The sequence below is a fragment of the Drosophila navojoa genome, chromosome 5 (genome assembly GCF_054131105.1).
Source record: "Drosophila navojoa isolate 15081-1374.11 chromosome 5, UAZ_NAV_1.0, whole genome shotgun sequence".
In the NCBI taxonomy this organism is placed as follows: domain Eukaryota; kingdom Metazoa; phylum Arthropoda; class Insecta; order Diptera; family Drosophilidae; genus Drosophila; species Drosophila navojoa.
The window spans coordinates 15,525,255-15,547,136 of record NC_142893.1 but is presented as its reverse complement, the minus strand read 5'-3'; the positions used below and the strand labels follow the sequence as shown (position 1 = coordinate 15,547,136).

At 33.6% G+C, this 21,882-nt stretch overlaps 1 protein-coding gene across 1 annotated transcript in view; it reads right to left on the bottom strand.

Moving 5' to 3' along the window:
* Positions 1-3,291: 3,291 nt before the first annotated feature.
* CCHa1-R (CCHamide-1 receptor) overlaps positions 3,292-21,882 on the bottom strand; it is a 33,550-nt gene continuing 14,959 nt past the window's right edge. The window contains exons 2-9 of the mRNA XM_089262159.1: positions 15,346-15,885; positions 7,370-7,596; positions 7,203-7,306; positions 6,907-7,119; positions 6,313-6,416; positions 5,805-5,942; positions 4,228-4,380; positions 3,292-4,134 (exon numbers count right to left, since the gene is read on the bottom strand). Coding sequence (XP_089118285.1) covers positions 3,963-4,134; positions 4,228-4,380; positions 5,805-5,942; positions 6,313-6,416; positions 6,907-7,119; positions 7,203-7,306; positions 7,370-7,596; positions 15,346-15,656 — 1,422 coding nt within the window. The 5' untranslated portion in view covers positions 15,657-15,885 and the 3' untranslated portion in view covers positions 3,292-3,962. The remainder of the gene's footprint in view (positions 4,135-4,227; positions 4,381-5,804; positions 5,943-6,312; positions 6,417-6,906; positions 7,120-7,202; positions 7,307-7,369; positions 7,597-15,345; positions 15,886-21,882) is intronic.

Below are 21,882 nucleotides of genomic sequence, written 5' to 3'. Positions count from 1 at the left end.
CAGTTCAACGAGAGCTCAAAATTCATATTTAAAGATAATTCTCTTATTGTTAGATTTGTCAGCTCTAATGCTCTCTCGCTCATTGATAAAGTGTTGCAATATGGAGCTATATGGGGCGGGCAATGTAATATTCGAATACCGTTAAGTGTTTGTCCAATCTCAATAATTCCAGTGGAGTGACGTGCCGAACGTAATGTATTTATTTGTGTCTCTTCATAGGTATTTATAGAGATATATTTAAAATTCATAGCCAGCTGTCAGAGGCGGCAGCGCTAGAGGCAGAGACAGAGTCAGCGGCAGCGGCAGAGGTAGCGGCAGAGGTAGCGGCAGAAGAAGTGGCAGCGGCAGCGGCAGCGGCGGGGCGTTGTCTTGGCGACAGGCGTTGGGGATGCCGTTCGACGATGTCGTCAGCAGGCGAGCTAACGGGACTACGTGCCTAAACTCTGGCACACGTTAAATACAAGTGTGTGTGTGAACTCTGTGTATATATGTGTATGTGTGTGTGACTCTCTGTGTCTGTGTATTTTCTTCGTTCCAAAAGTGCCCTCACGCTTATTGAGTGCCAATTTTTATGTCGTTAATGCGACTCCAGATGAATGACTGTGCCTCCGTGTATGCGTGAGTGTATATGTGTGTGTGTTCTAGATTAAGCTGCCTACTTTTCTCTGTCTCTCTCCCTCACTGCTCTGGCTGCTGTACGCTTGCCTGCTGCTTAAAGCAATTTACGATTAGCAACTCCTCATCGGCTTCTGTTTCTGTTTCTGTTTCTGCTGCTCTCCCTCTCCCTCTCCCGCTCACACTACCTATCTTCTCTACCGTTACAACAGCCTCAGCCTCTCACGCTCCCACTCCCTCCACTCTTTCCACTCGACGAACTTCTTTTCACAGTCTGCTTTACACCTTGCGGTTTTTTGTATTTACATTTGCGCTGTGCGTCTCAAATCGTTTTATTTTATTTGCTACACTTGGACTCACACCGACAGCGAGTTCTAGCCCTCTCCCTCTCTCTCTCTCGCACACTAAGCCCACACATATGTTTAATGCGCCTCTGCAGCTTGCCATTATTATTATTATTATTGTGCCAGTGTGTGCCTGTGTGTGCGTGTGAATGTGTGTGTGTTTTATTTGTTTGCTTGCCATTTGTTATTGTTTTCCCGTTATGGCTTCCCTAACTGTTGTTGTTATTGCGGTTTTAAGTGTCGACTCAATTGGCGCTTTCCTTAAATGAATATTAATGGTCTCTCGAATGCGAACTTAATAATTAAATGCATTGCAAATATTTCATCTTAATGGAAATTCACTTAATTTCCCACCTGTTTTCATGCCCTGACTCGCGTCTCTAATGCCAAATCAATGTCACCACAAAAGCCGCCAACGTGATACAAAGGGGCAGCAGCAACAATAGCTTCAAAGTGCCCCATTGCTCTCGCATTGCCTAGGTAATCGCTTTGGGTTTAGTTGAGGTTTCGCAGAAATTTATAAGTGCATGACAAAGTTCACAGAAACCCAAAAGATAAAAAAAATCAAAACGAGATTTTTAAGTTTCTTAAGGTTATCGAATTACCTTTGAAATATATTAAATTAAATTGAGCTAGAAAACGATCCTCGAAATTTGCCACGTGCCGGTTAATATTTTCATAGGAATTTCGAGGTGTTTGTTTATATATTTATATAGTGTCTGAGGGAGTGAGTAAGCTTTTATACTTATTTGAATGGAAAGTCTATAATCAAGCAAGTAATTATAGATACACATGTTTTTATATATTTACTAAATTTAGAAAATATAATATTAAATTTAAAAGCATTGTGTTTGTTCTTGGAAAAACCATTTCACTTGACAGGATTCGAACTCCAGTCTAACTCAACCATACTGCATGAGAAGCCAACAACACATCCACAACGCCACGCTTTGTCTGCTAAGCTTTAGCAGCAGCTGTGATAAATAACATACAAGCGCAAAGGCTAACGCTGCTATTAACAGAATTCTAATTAGAATGGAAGCTGTTAAATGTGTGCATATTGGAATTCTTGGACTTTAACCAATTGCAGTTGAGCTTTGCCAATAAGAATTGACGTTTGCTTTAATAATTTAAATGAAATTGTTTTATGAAATTAATTTATATCAATGAATAGAGTTCGTGTGTTGGATAAAAATAAATTTGTGTTTAATAATTAGACACAATGAAAAATAATATATATTAAATTTTCTGAACGAATTGCTGCAATAACTTGAATTTCGTCTTTACCAATTTAAAGCTTAAGGAATTATTAGTAAAGTAATAATGTTGGTGATTATATTGAGCCAGAATTTCAGCTTTAACTGCTGCGTCAGATAATTTGGTTAATTAAATTTGATTTGCAAATTTGATAGCCACTTGGGCAGCTAATTAGAGTTTGCAGAAAATTCGAGTAGCGCCTCGCACGTAACATGCAATTACAGGACAATTGTGGAGAACCAGAATTAATAGATAGCAACCGAAAATGAGCAAAAATAGAATTGAAATTCAAGACCGCAAGCCATAAAAATAAGTCAGTCACAATTTGGGGACAGCTGATAGGGCCAAGAAGATAAGCCACTCGACGCGAACCTGATGACAACTTGGCTCGCAGCTCAGCCAAGCGACAGTCAGATTTATTCATTTCTTTTTTTTTTAATAAGTTGAGCAAAAATGTGACATTTGTCGGTTGCCAAGCGAAAAGTGAAATGACTGAATATTCATAATGATGATGATGCTGATGCTGCTGAGTTGCTGCTGTTGATTTTGCTGATGTGCCCCTGTGGCAACTGTTTTCATTCATGTTTGACTGTCGCTGCATTAAAGTTGATTTAACCTAATTGAGAAGTCAAAGTCGCTTGGCATTGGCCGGAAATCGAGTTGTAGTCTCAGCAAACACTGCTTAAAAGCCAGCCCGCACCTTGTTTGTGCCCGCCAAAGCGAATTAATCACTCTGCCGCTTATCTATACAGCCCCCAACTGAGCCCCAACCAGCTCCAACTCAGCCAGCTTAGCCACAAACTCGACCCAAAACTGGCAACTTTGGACGCTCCCATATCCGCTATTCGTTTTTATGAATTTTCAGGTCGCTTTACGTTTAAAGTTAAAGCCTTAAACTTTATCGATAAAATTTCCCATTCAAAATGGCGAGCGCTCAAAAGTAGGCAACACTTTTTGCCATTGCCATTGATAATGCAAATTTCACACGAATTTTACATTTATTTGCAACAATCAAATAAATTCTATAAATATACAATAGATACATACATACATACATATATAAATAGTTAGATATATTTACATGCCTAAATCTATAATAATTGGTCAATGTACAAGGGCAACAAATGAATTTACAATTGATTTGTTTTTGTTTAAAGTCTTAAGCGCGAAATCTTATTGTAAACACTAGAATAAAACTATTTTGATTAGCTTAAAGCCGACGGACAGCGGCCTAAACGACTAGACATGAAAAACACATTAAATTCCATTCATTTTATGCAACAACAAAAACAAGCTTCATGAAACTAAAAGTCATCTAGCTTGTGTTGGGCCGTTCCTGAAATCGTTTTCGTTTGCGCCAAAGCAATTTGGCCAAGTTTATAGTGTCAACTCTCTGGAGAGCCTTTAAGTGCTGATTTGGTTAGCGTTTTCGTTGTGTTTGAGATTTTCTTTGGTTTTTCTTTACATATGTTTTAGTTTAGATTAAAATAATTTCAGTTACGCTAAGAGACAAACTTTATATATACATTTTTTTTTTTATATAATATTTCGTTTCTCATTCTGTAACAATCACACGAGCTTGTAACTTATCCACATTAAAAAACTTTAAACAAGAGCTTAGCTTAAGTACAAGCTTTTCACCAGCCCGCAATTTTCCTAACCTGGAGTTGATTTCTGTAAAGTTTGTAGTTTCTGCTGCTACTCCATAATATTTCCTGTATACTCCGTGGGGACGTCGAACTGAACTTAGTTTAATGGCGACTCCTGCAGCCGGTGCGACAGCTGCGCGACGCCCTTGGCTGGACCGAATGCGCTGAGGGGCGTAAACTCGTAGCCGGCTGTCTCAATTGGGGGCGCGGCCATATTGGAGGCTCCATTGGGCAGTGTCGTAATCGTCGTCTCCTGCAAGCGACAGCTACTGGGTGCAGTGAGGGGTGGGGGAGGTTAGAAGATGTAATGACCCCGCCTTCTCTACTCGGGCTCGGGCTCAGACCCAGAGACTTTAACTCACCTGCGCAACGTTGTGCTCTGATAGCAGGAGTGACGCGACTGATAACGCTTCGAGGCGGTGCTGGTCAGCGAGGTATTGCGATGCATGCAAAAGGTGTCGTTGTGCTGATTACGCTTCTTGCGACGTCCACTTATGCCACGACAAAACAGATATCTGGTTGCGTAAGACATTTGGCCAAACGGACGGGGTGGGGGGCAGGCATGCAATGAAAGCCAAGCAAACAAGAACAAACAATATATATATATATTAAATTACAATTACGATTCAAGTACGAGTGCTTCAAATGTGCCGGAAAATCGGGTGTGAGTTCTGATTGAAATTGTGTGGAAGTATCTTATGTCTAATATATATTTAATACTTATATATAGTTAAAAAAATTATCAAATATATTTTGATATAATAATACATATTTTAATTATTTTCTGTCATATTTTAAAGAATTGATTATATATATTTTAATTTTTATTTTTATGCTTTTTTAATAATATTTTAATACATTTAAAAAAATTAATATATTTTTAATTTGTAAAATGATTCGTATTTTACAATATTTTTTGTTTTTTAAATTTTTAAACTATATTTTATTTTTAGAAGACAGAAATTTACAATTATTAATATATTGTTTTTATTTTTTTTTTATTTTTTTAGAAGATTCTAAATATTAATATAGATACAAAATTTTAATAAAATATGATGTTAATATTTATATTTTTTAATATATATTATTTATATTTATTATTTTTATGCCATGAACCCCTTAAAAATGTGGAATCCGGGTTATAATTTTTTGTATTGCTTTAGAATATAATAAAATATATTTTAAAAATTATAACAATAATTTTACAGCTCAAAAAATATATTTAAAAAAATTATAAAATTAATTTGTATAGACATAAAAAATACATTTGATTTATTTGAATATTTGACAGCTAATATAAAATATTAAAAAAAAAAATTTTTAGATATTATAATTATATTATAACTATATTATATTATATTATATTATATTTATATTATTTTTTTTATTAAGAAAGAGTTTAATCATAAATACATATATATATAATAAATATGTATGTATATACAAATTATATCTAGTTCAATTTTAAATATTAATTTGTTTTATTTACAGATATATTCTCCAACTTTACATATTTGTTTTGTTCTCCATCGAAAATGCTATTAAAATATATCTTTGCACGTGGCCGTAAAAAACTCATTTGATGTCTGGCAATGGACAAAACGTAAACAAACAAACAAAAAAACTTCCATCAGAATCACAATCAAAACTCAGCCAAAACTTTCAGGCACAATCCCAACTGTTGTGTTATGATATATGATGGACATGTGAGAGAGTGAAAGAGAGAGGCAGAGAGAGACAGCGAGAGAGTAGCAAACAGAAAGAGTTTATCAAGTGTTTTATGATTCGTTATTGTTGCTGTGTTAGAGTTAGAGAGAAATTGTAGGTTAGGCTTACGCTTACAGTAACAGTGATTACATTTTTATGCTATCGATAAACGGTTTATCGATTATTGTTATTAAGCTCTTATTCTGCTGCAGTGATGTGTATGAACAAATACCTATTGAAATGCTTGCGAAACGCCCCGCTCACAAAGTAGAGAGCCACCGGATTGGCACAGCTGTTGGCGAACGACATGCAAAAGCCAAAGATGCGCAATACATGCCAGAACGTATTATAATCCTGTTGTGCTGTCGGCCTGTAAACCGGAAAAGAAAACAATATATATATGTGTGTATGTATGTATGTATGTATCAAGATGTATGCATGGAACTAATGGAGACATAATCCGGCGTCAACTCGAAAATTGATTGACCAGAGAGCCAAGGGTCAACGCCAATGGCTGTTCCGGCATTACTCATACGCCGTGTGAGTGTGTGTGTGTGTGTGAGGGTGTGTGTGTGCAGGCAACGTTATCTGCATGACTGAGTGCCGTTCAATGGATGGTCGAGAGCACTACATTGCCCGAATCCCCTTGGCATCCATCTTTGCTGGGGCTGCTCCTGCTCCAGCTCCAGCTCCTGCTCCAGCTACTGCTGCTGCTATGCTGGATAAAAGTCAGCACTTACCAATAGTAGAACCATAAAAAGAAGACGTGATAAGGCAGAAAGCAAATGCCAAAGATAACAACAAATGCCAACACCGTCACGGCGACTTTGCGACGCGCCCGTACCTGCAAAATATACAAATTCAATAATAATAAATCTGTTAGAGTCCAAATTCATTTTCAATTGAATATTAAATTTCGTTTATTTATGCGAAAGGTGAGTTATGATGAAGGCCATATTGTAGTAGAGGGTTCACAGAACAACAACAACAACAAACAGCAAACAAACATCCAAAATATTGAATTTATAACGCAAGTCAATATTATTCCATATTATGAAATTTACATTCAATTGAGATTGCGAAAATTGTTTTCAATAATTTACTTAAATATCGCTGTCATTTATTTATCGAATGAATTAATCGAATTTCAGATGGTGATTGGATAAAAAATGATTATAGAGACAGTCAGAGTGCTTTCGTTGGTTATGACTGACTAGAAAATACTCTGCAAACGTTCCGGTTTTATGTAGAATTTCAGTAGTATATCAAATATATATTCCACTCCTTATTTCTATTCCCACACATCCTCAACTAAAATCAATCCATTAGCTCACCTGTCGCACGGCGCCCTGCATTTCACCTGGCACACTCGCCGAGTACATCAGATGCAGCGCAATCATGACGTAGAAGGCGGCAATAATGACCAGAGGTATAGCGTAGTAGACCAGAAAGTGCAGCATGACCATCAGCTTGGCGTAGTTCTCGCCCCAAGCATCCGGATACGGATAACAGATGAGAATCGATTTCTCCGGGCTGATGCCAACGGGCTGCGGACATAAAAAGAAAACACATATACCCATTAAAACTCTGGTACAATTTCATCTATACTCAATCTCTCTCTCTCACTCACCTTTAAGTTGCTGCCAATTAGCGCAGGTATGCCGCAGACGATGGCCAGCAGCCAAATGGATACAGCTATGGCCAGGGTCATGCGCGTAGCGCGTCGTCCTCCTCCTAAAAGAGAGATTTGTATCAATAAAGAAATCGATCTAGTTCCAGTTCTAGTTCTTTGCTTACCATGAGCATGAAACTTGCGCAGCGGATCGACTATAGCGAAATATCGATCACTTGAGAGCGCCGTCAGCGTGAAGACCGAAACTCCTATGGAGACGTCTTTCATGAACTCCGACAAGCTGCATAGAAAACTGCCCCAGGGCCAATACTCGAAGGTGTAGACCGTGGAAACCAATGGAACTGTCGTCAAGATAACCAGCAGATCAGCCAGAGCCAAGGAAAGTATGTAGCTGAAAGGATAGAGGTGGGCAGGTGTGTGTTAGAGGACATAAGGAAATATTAAAAAATATATATATATAAATATATAAAAATATATATAGGTTTATAAAAAATATATATATAAACATATAAAAATATATATAGGTTTATAAAAAATATTTATATAAATATATAAAAATATATAGGTTTATAAGAAAAATATATATAAATATATAAAAATATATATAGGTTTATAAAAAATATATATATAAATATATAAAAATATATATAGGTTTATAAGAAATATATATATAAATATATGATAATATATATATATGTTTATAAAAAATATTTATATAAATATATAAAAATATATATAGGTTTATAAAAAATAAATAAATAAAAATTAGATAAATAAAATTAAAAAAAAAGGAAAATAAAATTTTAAAAATAAATAAATTAAATTAAAAAATATATAAGTATATATTGATCTAGAAGCTTGAAAATTTCTGATACTTCTGCATTCATTGGAAGAATAAATGGAATATTTTATGAATTCAACTCTTACAATATATAACATATAACTAATATGAGCTCATGTCGGATTAACTAAAACAGGTTTAATATAGATTACTGAGAATGTATTGATATTGAAATATTGATAGATGACTTGAAATAATATTGATATGATTTAAGTAATGGAGTGTTTAAAATTTGAAATCTCTTTATATGATATATTTCAGAATAGAGTGTCTTACAGGTCACCTGGTTTCTTTATATGATATATTTATATGATATATTTGAGAATGGAGTGCTTTATAGGTCTGGTTTTTTATATGATATATTTCAGAATAGAGTGCCTTACAGGTCATCTGGTTTCTTTATATGATATATTTCAGAGTAGAGTGCCTTACAGGCCATCTGGTTTCCTAGCTTGAAATGGTGTTACAGATGATATAATATAGGTATTAGAATATCCCAAATGTTAAGACTCGATTGAGTCACAAAAATATCAAAACACCAAGTCATCTGGTTTTCGAGATTAAAGAAAAGATGCATATGAATAGACGATAGAACGGACGACAGGACAAACGGACAAATTGAAGCGGATGGAGGGAGTTAAGGTCAGAGAGTCACAAAGGCGCCAGGCAAGGACGGTTGAAAGGCTAAAAAGACAGCTAGACGGACAGGCGGACAAAGAGTCACACAAATGGCCAACGGATGAATAGATAGAAGCAGAAGAAAAGTGAAAGAATGACCTGATGAAGGGCGGATGAACAACAAATGACTTATAAATAGATAAACATATATATATGTATATATTTATATATATGTATATATAGGTAAATACCCAGGCCAACACAACAGGACTGACAAATTGACAATCGAACGGATTGGCAGAGGGTTGAGTGTTACATACAGACAAAATTGACATATTAACGAAGAGCATCGCATCGCATCGCCTGTTAATTCAGTTTTAACAATTTCTGCTCGGGGGCCATAAGAAAAGCGAAATCGAATCATAATTCACTTTGGCAGCGCCAAAACCCGAATTGGCAAAACTTTTAAAGCGCCTCGTGTGAGGGAGCGAGACCCTCATGAATACGCGTCTTGAGCCAAGCCAGCTGACCCTTCAAATGCTTCTTCGCCCATGGGTCGGTCGTCCGCACGTGTTTCGCTCTGCTGATTTATGCGGCTCGACTTTAGTCAAATTTGCGCATCCTTTGCCACGGCCCATGTAAAACAATTTCGTCTCGGCTCGCGCTGATAAAATTGATTTATATGACATTTTATTGGGCATAAAAGAAGCAGATAAAAGTAAACATAAAAGAAGGCCCAAAGTGCTTTTGACGTTTTAACACGAAATTCTTACTACAACATTAGAATTCTTAAAATTTTTCTTTGGCATTTTAACAGCATTTGCAAACAGTTTTTTTTTTTTTTTTACATTTTTTAATTCTTAGTAAAAGTGTTTTAAATGTAAATTAGAAAAAGTCTATATTATGCATAGATGGAGAGGGAAATGAGCTCTTTTATGTGTATAAGGAGTAGAACATTTAAATTAAAAAAAAATGTTTATTTATATCAAGAACAAAACATTTATATTGAAGAAATTTGTTTTTTTCATTTAAAAAAAAGTGTTAAGCTATTTAATTAAGAAAAAAATCTCTATTTGGCATAGATGAAGATGAAGATAAGCTCTTTTTATGTATATAAAAAGTAAAAAGTTTCAATTTAAACAAAATTGTTTGTGTATCAGGAATAGAACATTTAAATTTATTGTTTGTTCTTTTTTTAACATAAAAAAAATACTTTTTAAGCTGAAGCAAATTTCAAATTTTCGTTTAAAGACTTCAAAAAAGAAATCTTCATGTTTCATGAGGTTTATAGACGGAATATAAGCTTTTTATAGCATAGTATAATATATATTCAATATTAAATAAATAAATATAGTAAAGACAAAACAAATACATATATAGATGGAATATAAGGTATTTATAGCATAGTAAAATATTAAATATCAAATAAATAACTATAGTAAAGACAAAAAAAAAAAAAATATATATAGATGAAATAATACCTTATATTATTTGTATATATTTATATATTATTATAGCATAGTAAAATATTATATAAATAAATATGATATAAATACTATAGTAAAGGCTATAAAAAATAACTAAATTGCCTCTAGAACCGATTTCTCATTCCTTTTTTATGCTGAGAGTACACATTTATGTATATGAATATATATTTATAACAAGTTCCTAGCTACATACAAAGACATTACATAAAACTAATATACACTTCCTTACAAAGGACATTACAGAAAACTAATATACCCTTCCTTGCACTTTCTGAAAGAGTATACGAGTATAATTTTATATTATATGCATTCACTCTATCAACTAGGGTAATCCATTACATCAGACTGCAGTCCGAGTCCTTTTTAGAAATATATTTAAGCAGGAATATCCTGTAGCATCCATTGCATTGCAGCATTCCGAATTGCAGCGCTTATTCAGGCTATGAGGTCATGTTGCTATTGCATCTGTGTGTGTGTGTGCGTGTGTGTGTGTGTGGCACGTGTGAGTTTTGCAATGTTGCATGTGGCACGTTGTTTGTGCAACAGCAAATTACACTGCTGCGGCACGATTGATAAGCATCTGGCAACTGGTATTTGGGCAACGTCTGCCAGGACTCAACTCGACTGAGATTCGCCATTCCGGCCAACAGATGCCATTCCAGCTTAATGTGATCAGCTGACATTTCCGGCTGCCTTCGGCTAAACGACTTTTATATAAGAAACGTGAGTGCGAGCCAATGCCCAATGGCTAATGGCCAATGGCTAATGCCCAATGCGTATTGTATTTGGCTGCTGCTTTCCCCTCAACTACTTCATCGCATTTAACGCTCCATAAATGTCACAGTTAATGCATCTACTTAATTAATTACTTGATAAACTGACTTGACTTTGTATAAAATATATAATAATATAATAATATATACATAATTATATTATTATTAATATATAAATATATATTCATATATTATATTATTATTTATATTATTTATTTATTTTAAATACATATAAACATACATATTTCTTTTAAATTAATTTATTTATTTTTGTCTATATTTTATTGTATACTTAATTTATTTGTTATCTATATTTTATTGTATACTTAAGTTATTTGATTGATTTTTATGTTTATTTTATTAAATATAGATTTTGAATTATTTACACATATTTTAGTTTCTCGTATAATTTATTTAAATGTCTTATATTAATATTATATACATATGTATATTTGTTTAATTTTTTATTACGTTTGTTATGTTATATTATTATTATTTATATTTTATTTTTTTTTTATATATTTATATATATTCTTTTAAATTTTTTATTACTTTATTCACTACAATTTCGTATAATTTATTTTGTATTATTAATTGATTATATGTTATATTAATATTATATTATTATATATTTATATATATATATATATTTTTGAATTTTTTTATTATTTTATTCACTACAATTTCGTATTATTTATTTTGTATTATTGATTGATTTTATGTTATATTAATATTATTTATATTATATTATTATTATATATTAATATATTATTTTTAATTTTTTTTTATTATTTTGTTCACTACAATTTCGTATAATTTATTTTGTATTATAAATTGATTCTATATTATATTATTATGTATTTATATTATATTATTATTATATATTTATATATATATTTTTTCAATTTTTCATTATTTTATTCACTGCAATAATTTATTTTGTATCATTGATTGAACTTAAATATATATATTTTCTTTTATTTTTCTATATATATTTTACTAATATTTATATATAAATGTTTCTATATTCTATAATTTTAATTGGCTTCTATTGCTCTTGTCAGCTCTGCGTTAGTTTCCAGATTCAAACTTTCATTCAATTAATTATTGCCACAGTTTGACGCTCATCATTGATGAAAACTTTGAATCAGAGTCTTCATTAAACGTTTCCCCCTTTTCAAGGCAATAGATTGCAGCTAATTAGTTCATTAATTTTCGCAAACTACGAAGACATTTAATATGAACTTACAAAGTGAAAAGCTCAGAGGAAATTGATTTTATATATGTATATGTATATATGTATAGAGTGCCCCTGTTGCTGTCCATTCATCTGTTTATCGCTATTCAAGCGAAACTCTGACAATTTCTGATATTTTCAAATTGCAAACACAATTCTTTCATACTTTAAGTGCTAAATTTATGTCCTTTTTATGCAAAACACCTGGTGAAGCTCTTTAATGATTTGTTTTTATGTATGCTGCTAAGCTGATTAGAAACAGCTCAAATTGCATCGATTTTCTTCTTAAGCCCTTTCAGAAGCCTGAACGTGTCTTCTACATTTGACATCAGCTGTCAAAATATTTTTACACGTTTTTAACGTTGCTGCCATAAAATTTGAATATTGCTTTAATAATAAGTGAGGGCTCGTAAGTGCTAGACTAAGAGATACCCTACATAAAAAGTAAATAAAGTTTTGCTGTATTACTTGAGAATTAACTTTTGATGGCGATCAATTATTCTATGTGTTTCCTTTAATAATTTCTTCGAAGTGCTTCCTCGCAGAATTTCTTCTAAGTGTGTTTATTAAATTTCCTCAAACAATTACTTCTAAGTATTTGTTCTAAGTATTTACTTCTAAGTATTTACTAGTAGAATTTCTTCTAAGTGTTTCCTCTAAACATTTCTTCTAAGTATTTCCTCACAGAATTTCTTCTAAGTATTTCCTTTATAAATTTCCTCAAAGAATTTCTTCCAACTATTTGCTCGTAGAATTTCTGCTAAGTCTATTTCCTCAAAGTATTTAGTCGAAGAATTTCTTCTAAGTAGTTCCTGATCACACGTGCCTTCACTTCACTTCAGATCACTTCACTTCACTTCAGATCACTTCACTTTACTGCACTGTACGATTGACCCCCACCAGGCCTGGGCGACTGAAGAAATGCTGCCGGTGCTGCCCTTTATATAGGGCACCTTCTATTCAGAGCCTGGGTCGCGCTCAGTCGTTGAGCTCGGCGCCAGGTAGAGTCCATTGCAGTCGAGCACGAATCGACCAATGGGAGCACCCTCTGCTGCTGCAAGCACTCTAGCTTCGCTTTGCTCAGCTATAAATACGAAATGAATGCTGCTGCATACATATAGAGAAGTGAAATGATCTTGGGAGCTTTCTCTTCATCTCTGGCTTGGTTTGACTGGCAGAATGAGAGAGACTAAGAGACAGACAATCGGGCAAGCATAGTTTAACTGAATTATCTTATTACGCTGTTCACGAATATATATTTTTACCAATGACCAATGCGAGCAATTTCTGCTGCTAAAAGACAAATCTCTTCATTTCGTAAAAATTAATACAAAATAATAATAAAGTTGTTTTGATTGAACACAAACATATGCTCACATATATGTATATCTCTGTATGTATTTGAAATGAAAGTCGTATGAGGACCTTTCCACAGTTATTGTAACTCTCGTATTATCAAAATATGCGACACGTGCGCATAGTAATGACAAAAAATAAGTAAAATATTGTCGATTGCTATGAACTGGGTAGCAAATAGAGAGAGATAATAGAGGCAAGTTCTTTGAACTTTTCTTTTATTACACGCACTTTTAACTGCCCGTAAAGCCATAAACTCGAGTTTGATGTGATACTCGAAATGCATTAGAGCACAATTTCGATTTGCTATTGAATTTGATTCAGGGCACAGGAAATTGACTTTAGCTAACGAAAATAGAAAATGTCTTTAAGTAAAGTCACATAAATACTAATACGTTGTACGTGTCTCAAAGGACTTCAGTTGGCCAAGCAGTAACTTGATTTATGACAGACTATTTAGGCCAAGGGGCAATCACACGCCCCCACACGCCCACATGCCCACATGCTGAACAAATTTGGCTAATTAGCTGGCCCAATCAAGCCACAAATCTATTTTGCGTCTTTTTTGGCTTAGAGTAAATATGCAAATGTTGTTGCGGCTGTAAGAGCTTAAGGAGAAAGAAAAGTGCCACGCCCACAGCACATTTTGTTGGGCTTAATTTGGCTTTGATTGCATGCATTTTTGAAACAGCTGCCCTAATTTTCCTTAAACAAGCACCGCCACAAAACAAAATTGAAAGCTTTACCTTAACTAAAAAAATCTAAAAGAGACAAAAATACTGAAAGAATCGCTTGAAAGTCCCTAGAGAAATAAAATATAAGAAATATAAATATAAATATAACTATAAAATAAGAGAAAATAAAGAAAAATGATAAAAGAAAAGAAATAAAGAGAAAGAGAAAGAGAAAGAGAAAGAGAAAGAGAAAGAGAAAGAGAAAGAGAAAGAGAAAGAGAAAGAGAAAGAGAAAGAGAAAGAGAAAGAGAAAGAGAAAGGAAGGAAAGAGAAAGAGAAAGAGAAAGAGAAAGAGAAAGAGAAAGAGAAAGAGAAAGAGAAAGAGAAAGAGAAAGAGAAAGAGAAAGAGAAAGAGAAAGAGAAAGAGAAAGAGAAAGAGAAGAGAAAGAGAAAGAGAAAGAGAAAGAGAAAGAGAAAGAGAAAGAGAAAGAGAAAGAGAAAGAGAAAGAGAAAGAGAAAGAGAAAGAGAAAGAGAAAGAGAAAGAGAAAGAGAAAAGAAAGAGAAGAGAAAGAGAAAGAGAAAGAGAAAGAGAAAGAGAAAGAGAAAGAGAAAGAAAAGAGAAAGAGAAAGAGAAAGAGAAAGAGAAAGAGAAAGAGAAAGAGAAAGAGAAAGAGAAAGAGAAAGAGAAAGAGAAAGAAAAGAGAAAGAGAAAGATAAAAGAAATAAAATAAAGAGAAAGAAAAATAATTAGAAGAGAAAGGAAAGCGATAACAAATACACAAATAAATAAGATTATAAAATAGTCTACAGCTGAAAAGATCAAAGATGACAGATCCCTATAAATCCTCCCTCTGCCTCTCACCTACTCCTATCCCTCTCCCTAAATTATATATCTACTGAAGCCTTTTTTTTCCTTCCCTATCCCTTTTATACGTCTAAACCTATAATCTCCTCTCCTCTCCCTATCCCTCCCTCTTAACCATATGAATCCCTCTCCCTCTAACTATCCTAAGCCTCTAAATCTCACCTTAAATATAACTCCTCTTTATTCATATAATATCTATTAAATATCAAATCTACCTTATCCTCTCCCTCTATCCAATCTAAATCTAAATAAACTTTTCCCTACTTCACCTTTACTCACTCGGACTACCGAACATTTCGCATTTGTCGCACACTCAGGAATACCACAATCAGAGTTCCATTGCCCAACACGCCGACCACAAAGATAATGGCAAACAGTATGGGGACTATGTACGTTTCCGGTCGCCGGGCGTACGGCACATAGGATATCTCAGTGACGGCGATACTGTTGTTGTTGCTGTCGTCAGAAAATGCCGTCTCCGTTGTCGTTGTCAGCGCCAGCTCCCAGAGGGCTTGCGTGACATTCAATGGGGTTAGAGGCGACTCCGATTCGGTGTCCATATCCATGTCCATGGCTATGCTGCTTACACTGCTCATCATGGCTGAGAATTGGAGCTTCACTTTTTTTTTTTTATATAAATATATATTTTTTTTTTGCTGCTTGACCAAGTTTGCAATTTTTACAATCACAATGAATGCGAAACTTTTTAAGCGTAAGCTATTAATTCAATTTCCGCATGCCTCGTTTCCTCTCTCATTGCAAAACAGTTTTTTTTACGCTGCGATAACTGTTTGCATATTTCTGTTGTTTATTTATTATTGTTGTGAGCTGCATGGAGAAAAAAAACGCAAACAAATTCAAGTTGCATTAAACGTAAATTGAGTATATGTTTTAATTGAAATTGGCAGAGAAAAATAAAATGAATAGTTTAAACAAATTTGTGCATTGATGTTTGAAATTTTTTAACTAAATTAAAATTGGGTTTTAAAATAGTTGAATTGAAAATAAAAAGCGGGTACTGAGAGGATAAAAAGGTATGTGATATATATATATGTACATACATGCATATAAATATTTAAATTTTTTGATTATATTAAGTAATATTTAATTCATGGCTCACGCTTGATTAAAGTAATTCATTATAAATTAAAGCAGATTATGTCCTACTCAAATAGAGAACAATTGAACAGAAGCAACTGCTGTCTATTCCATATAATAATAATAATAATTATAAATATTAATGTACACAAGAAATATTAATATACAGCCCAATTAATCATTTATTTATTTATTCCGATTTATATATGCATAATGCTTCATATATATATAGACAACTTAAATAATCTTCTTTAGTTCCTCTTTGTCCCTTGCTTTGGTGAGAAAAACAGCCAGCGACAGACGGAGAGACCGTCAGAGAGATGAGACAGAAAGAGAGACAAATATACAGACAGTAATATTAACAGTTATTGCCTTTATATGTGTTCGTATAATTGTGTATATATCTCTCTCTTTCTGCCTCTCTGTAGGTCTCTCTCTCAGTCTGCCAGTCAAACCAAGCAGGAGATGAAGAGAAAGTTCCCAAGATCATTTCACTTCTCTATATGTATGCAGCAGCATTCATTTCGTATTTATAGCTGAGTAAAACGGAGCTAGAGTGCTTGCAGCAGCAGAGGGTGCTGCCATTGGTCGATTCGTGCTCGACCGCAATGGGCTCTACTTGGCGCCGAACTCAACGACTGAGCGCGACCCAGGCTCTGAGTAGAAGGTGCCCTATATAAAGGGCAGTACCGGCAGCATTTCTTCAGTCGCCCAGGCCTGGTGGGGGTCAATCGTACAGTGCAGTAAAGTGAAGTGAAGTGAAGTGAAGTGAAGTGAAGTGATGTGATCTGAAGTGAAGTGAAGGCACGGGTGATCAGGAACTACTTAGAAGCAATTCTTCGACTAAATACTTAGAGGAAATAGACTTAGCAGAAATTCTACGAGCAAATAGTTGGAAGAAATTCTTTGAGGAAATTTATAAAAGATACACTTAGAATAAATTCTTTTAGTAAATACTTAGAAGAAATGCTACGACCAAATACTTAGAAGAAATTGTTTGAGGAATTTTATAAAGGAAACACTTAGAATAAATTCTGTGACAAAATACTTAGAAGAAATTTTTAGAGGAAAGAAATTCTATTAGGAAATACTTAGAAGAAATACTAATAGTAAATATTTATAATAAATTCTATTAGGAAATACATAGAATAAATTCTATTAAGAAATACTTAAAAGTCATTCCTAAAGGAAACACATAGAAGAAATTCTTAAAGGAAACACTTAAAAGAAATTCATAGAGGAAACATTTAAAAGAAATACTGTGAGGAATTAGAGGAGAAAAATATAGAGAAAACAATTGGCGAATATTCAGCATCATTTTAAGAAATGTATTTAATAAAAAAACGTTTAGGAGCTTTAGTTCGGGGACTGATTGGTGCCATAATATGACAGACGTATACACGGTTTAAGACAAATTGATTCACCAATAGAAATTTTAACAAATATATAGAAAATAATATTACCAAATATATAAGTACCACATACTATGTCTCCTCACACCCTATTTTAGTGTATATTAATATGTTGCTATGGGTGAGTCTACAGTCAAGGTACTTCCCTGTCAGGCACTCTCAACTGCTGTAGTCGCAGTTGTTTATTTTCTTATTGCATTAACTTTTGACATTACCATGAAAGCTTGTTGCCTTAACGGCTTTTTATGTGTTATGCAGATTTTTATGTTCGGCATTAAACGGTTGACCACAAACTAAATACATTTTGAAGTCCATGGCGGACTTTAAAGGCTTTAAAGCTGCTTGAGTCGTCCGTTCGCGTAGAGCAATTGCAAGTGAACCGTGACTGTCGAATGACGAACTATTCATATTTTTATGACAATGAAATGCCTGGGAGCTGTCAATGCAAAAGCCACGCACAGATTTCAATTATTGCGACGTCCCTTTTCAACCAGTGAATCCCAGTGAAGTTGGCCCGAACCAGCATTCCCGTTAGCCAGAACGTCAGTTACATTTTACGACCCACTGTGTGTACGAGAAAGTGTCTCTCTGTGTATGTGTGTGTGTCTGTGTGTTTAATGGCTGGAAATGTAATGACAGTATCGTCGCATATGAACTCCTTAGTGGTGCACGTCGTGTGAAGCTGAACAGCCAGCGGCTCCAGTTGATTGAGGATATAAACATGGCAGCGCTATTATTCTGTAACTTAAAGCTCAGCTTGTGGATACATTTTGCAATTAGCCGGCAGAAACATGCACAATTTATATTAAGTTCCTTATATTTGCTTAAAGTCAAGGTTTTGCCTTGGAGGCGAGTCGAAGCGCTCTAATTTACCGTTGGAAACGTACAAATTTGAGGGTAGCGGCGATTTACCGCACCGTGTTTGCAAATACTCTGCCTCAAGAGCCAGCTGCTTGAAATACTTGAGATGTTATTTTTGATCTCTTGAACATGGTCTAACGTAATAGAGTATAGAAAGCATTTATGCCTTTGGTATGAGACTCTAAACTTAAAGGCCGTGAATAAATCTAATTAAATGCCAAAACTCTGTGGGAGCTGGTGCTGGTACTGGCTGATTGAAACTGCTGTATCGGAGATCTCAGCTAAATATATGTATATATAACTGACTTTCAATAATCAGGCTTAACAAAACGAGGAATACGTCTACTTGTTCATCAAACTGCTGTAGCTGTTAAGTCAAGGCTCAATGGGGATTTCTAAGTACAACCAAAGAGATTTACGAGTCAATCGAGCGTCATTTGAATCAGCAACAGCTCAAGTCTAAGATTAGATAAGTACATGAGCATTCCATGTGAAGTATCACTGGGTATTTGTAACTAGAGCCGAGGAAACTCGTATCGATTGAGCTAATCCTAGGCTAATGGAAGAATAAGAAGACAGCAACATCATTTGCAAAAGTCCTGTCAAGTCTTATAATCTTAATCTTTGCCACACAAGCCAGCAGGGTATTCCTTAGTCATATACCACCTATTCAAAGCTATTTTAAACTCAATTTACATTCTAATTTATGCAGAAATATTTCAATTGACACCATTTTCTAGAGCTCAGGCGTTAAGTCTGCTTAGACACAGATATGCAGAAAGCCAGTGAGCACTTTGTTATTGTTGATTCCCTCTATGCCCTCGACTTGTTGCCGTAGCTTATTAACTTTAGGCAACAGCAGCAGCAGCTCAGTTGAACCACATCAAAAGTTTTCATGCGAATTTTCCACGTCTGGGACGCACTGAAGAAGCATTTAAGAATGCTTGAAAGAAAAACTTTGACAGGCGTGCGCACTTTATAAAAGATTCACATCAAATTTGACTGCTGCACGTCGCAATTTCAGACAAATTTTAATTATGAAAATGAAAATTGATGTTTCGCTAAAATTTATGACAGTGTAAGAGCGGTCTCTGTGGTCTTTATCAATCAAATAGCACTTTAGTTCCATGTGTCTTAATTGCAAAGGACAGAGAAAGGGCGATAGATAGAGAGAGATAGAAAGAAAGAGCGAGAGAGAGAGAGAGAGAGAGAGAGAGACAGAGAGAGAGAGAGAGAAAGGTACTTCTAATTATAGATATGCATTACTCAAAAGGCAATGTAGTTATATATGTATATTATTAAAGATAAATGTGTAAAATTTTATTAATTATAAACACATATCAGTATTTGTTTCATTTAAAATTGAATAAACAGATTATTGAATTTTGAATACAACTGTAATTGCATTTAAATTCCATATTTTTTAAGCTTTCTTCAGCTCTTTTGTTTACAAGCAGCAAATTAATTGTATACCCAGGGAATATAAGTTATTTGGGGTAATTTGATTTTGTGTAAATTTATGTAACAGTTAGAAAAATAATATAAAATATAAATATAATAGAATTATAAAAAAATACAATAAATAATATAATATAAAATACATATAATTATATAGAAAATATAATTAAATAAATAATGTAATATAAAGATGAAAAAAATATAATTATATATAAAATATAATTAAATAAATAATGTAATATAAAATATAAAATAAATATAGCTATATATAAAGTAAAATTAAATAAATAATGTAATATAAAATATAAAATACATATAATTATATATATAAAATATAATTAAATAAATCATGTAATATAAAATATAAAATACATATAATAATATATAAAATATAATTTAATAAATAATTTAATATAAAGTATAAAATACATTTAATTATATATAAAATATAATTTAATAAATAATTTAATATAAAGTATAAAATACATTTAATTATATATAAAAAAATTCAAATAAATAATGTAATATAAAGTATAAAATACATATAATTATATGGAAAATATAATTAAATAAATAATGTAATATAAAATATGAAACACGTATTATATTATATATTATTATATTATTTATAATTATATAGAAAATCTAATTAAATTTATATGCTTCCTAATTTAATATTTTCATGAGACATTTTTTTTTATAAAAACTCTATAAATATTAATAAAAATTTGATACCATAAAGATAAGAATATTTAGCAATTACTAATGGTTTACCAATTTTATTATGTATATTTTTTTTGCTGCTCCTTGTTAGGGTATTTGGCTAGTCGAGCACCTAAATGCTTCTTCTCTAAAGCTATGCACAATATTTTGTATAACATCAACATTTAAAATCAAAGCCAGTTACCTTGACTTCAATGACTTTAGGCCCAGATGCACAAACATTTACTCTCCCACACACACACACAAAGACACTGCGCACACACACACACATATATATATACAACAAAGCAAAGTGAAGCTTTCACGTCTTTTGTCAGTCAATGAAGAGTGAAATTTCAGGCGAACTTTTGCTCCCCAGGGACAAGAAGGAGGAGAGGAAGGCCAGCAGCTGGCAGATGATTTCGTTAAATGGAAAATCTAATTGAAATATAAAGTCGTTTACATAATTGTAAATTGTCAGTGAAGGAGTCCAAAGTATTTAATAGTGGCCAAAAGCGTGCCATGATATTCGAGGCTAATTAAATTATTGTTGGCTTTATCAAAGCAGCTGCAGGAATTCTTGCAGCAATTTAAAGGAGAAATTCTGATGGAGCTTTTGATAAAATTGTGCGAGCTCTGTGAAAATGTCAGCTTTGGTCGCATTGTTTGTCTAGCTCGTAATTAATTTGTTAATACAATGGCCAGCGAGCAGTCTCAAGGCTCACACACACACACACCAACACACACACACACGTTAGTTGAATTTTGTTTGTGCTTCACTTAGCTAATTGAAATTTAGAAACTGCACAGGAAATTTCATATCAAATTGCCCATTGCATAACTCAAGCATTATATGTATAATTTAATTTCTATCATAATTTTGGTACAATAATTTTTGTGCTTGACATTGGTCGTTGATAGCCAGCCGGCCATTAGGGCCAACAAACAAACCTGTTAGCCTATATCAATAAACAGCTTAAATCGCTCCACGCCAGCCACCACAAAAAGCTTCTGTAGTTTATGACAGCTAGAATGTTCGCTTATCTGCCGACCATCTGGATGCCACATATTTATGAACTCCCAACGAGAGTGCTGCCTGCCACACCTACACACACACACACACGCACGCAGTTATCAACACATGCTTACATGAGCGAGTAGATTTGATAAATCAATGCAATTTATCAACAGTTCACTTAAAAACTGTCGCAGTGTGGCCGAAAAAAAAAACACGCCACGTTTATCTTAACGCAAACAGTTCAACAAATAGCCCAGCCCCAGTCCCGACTCCTGC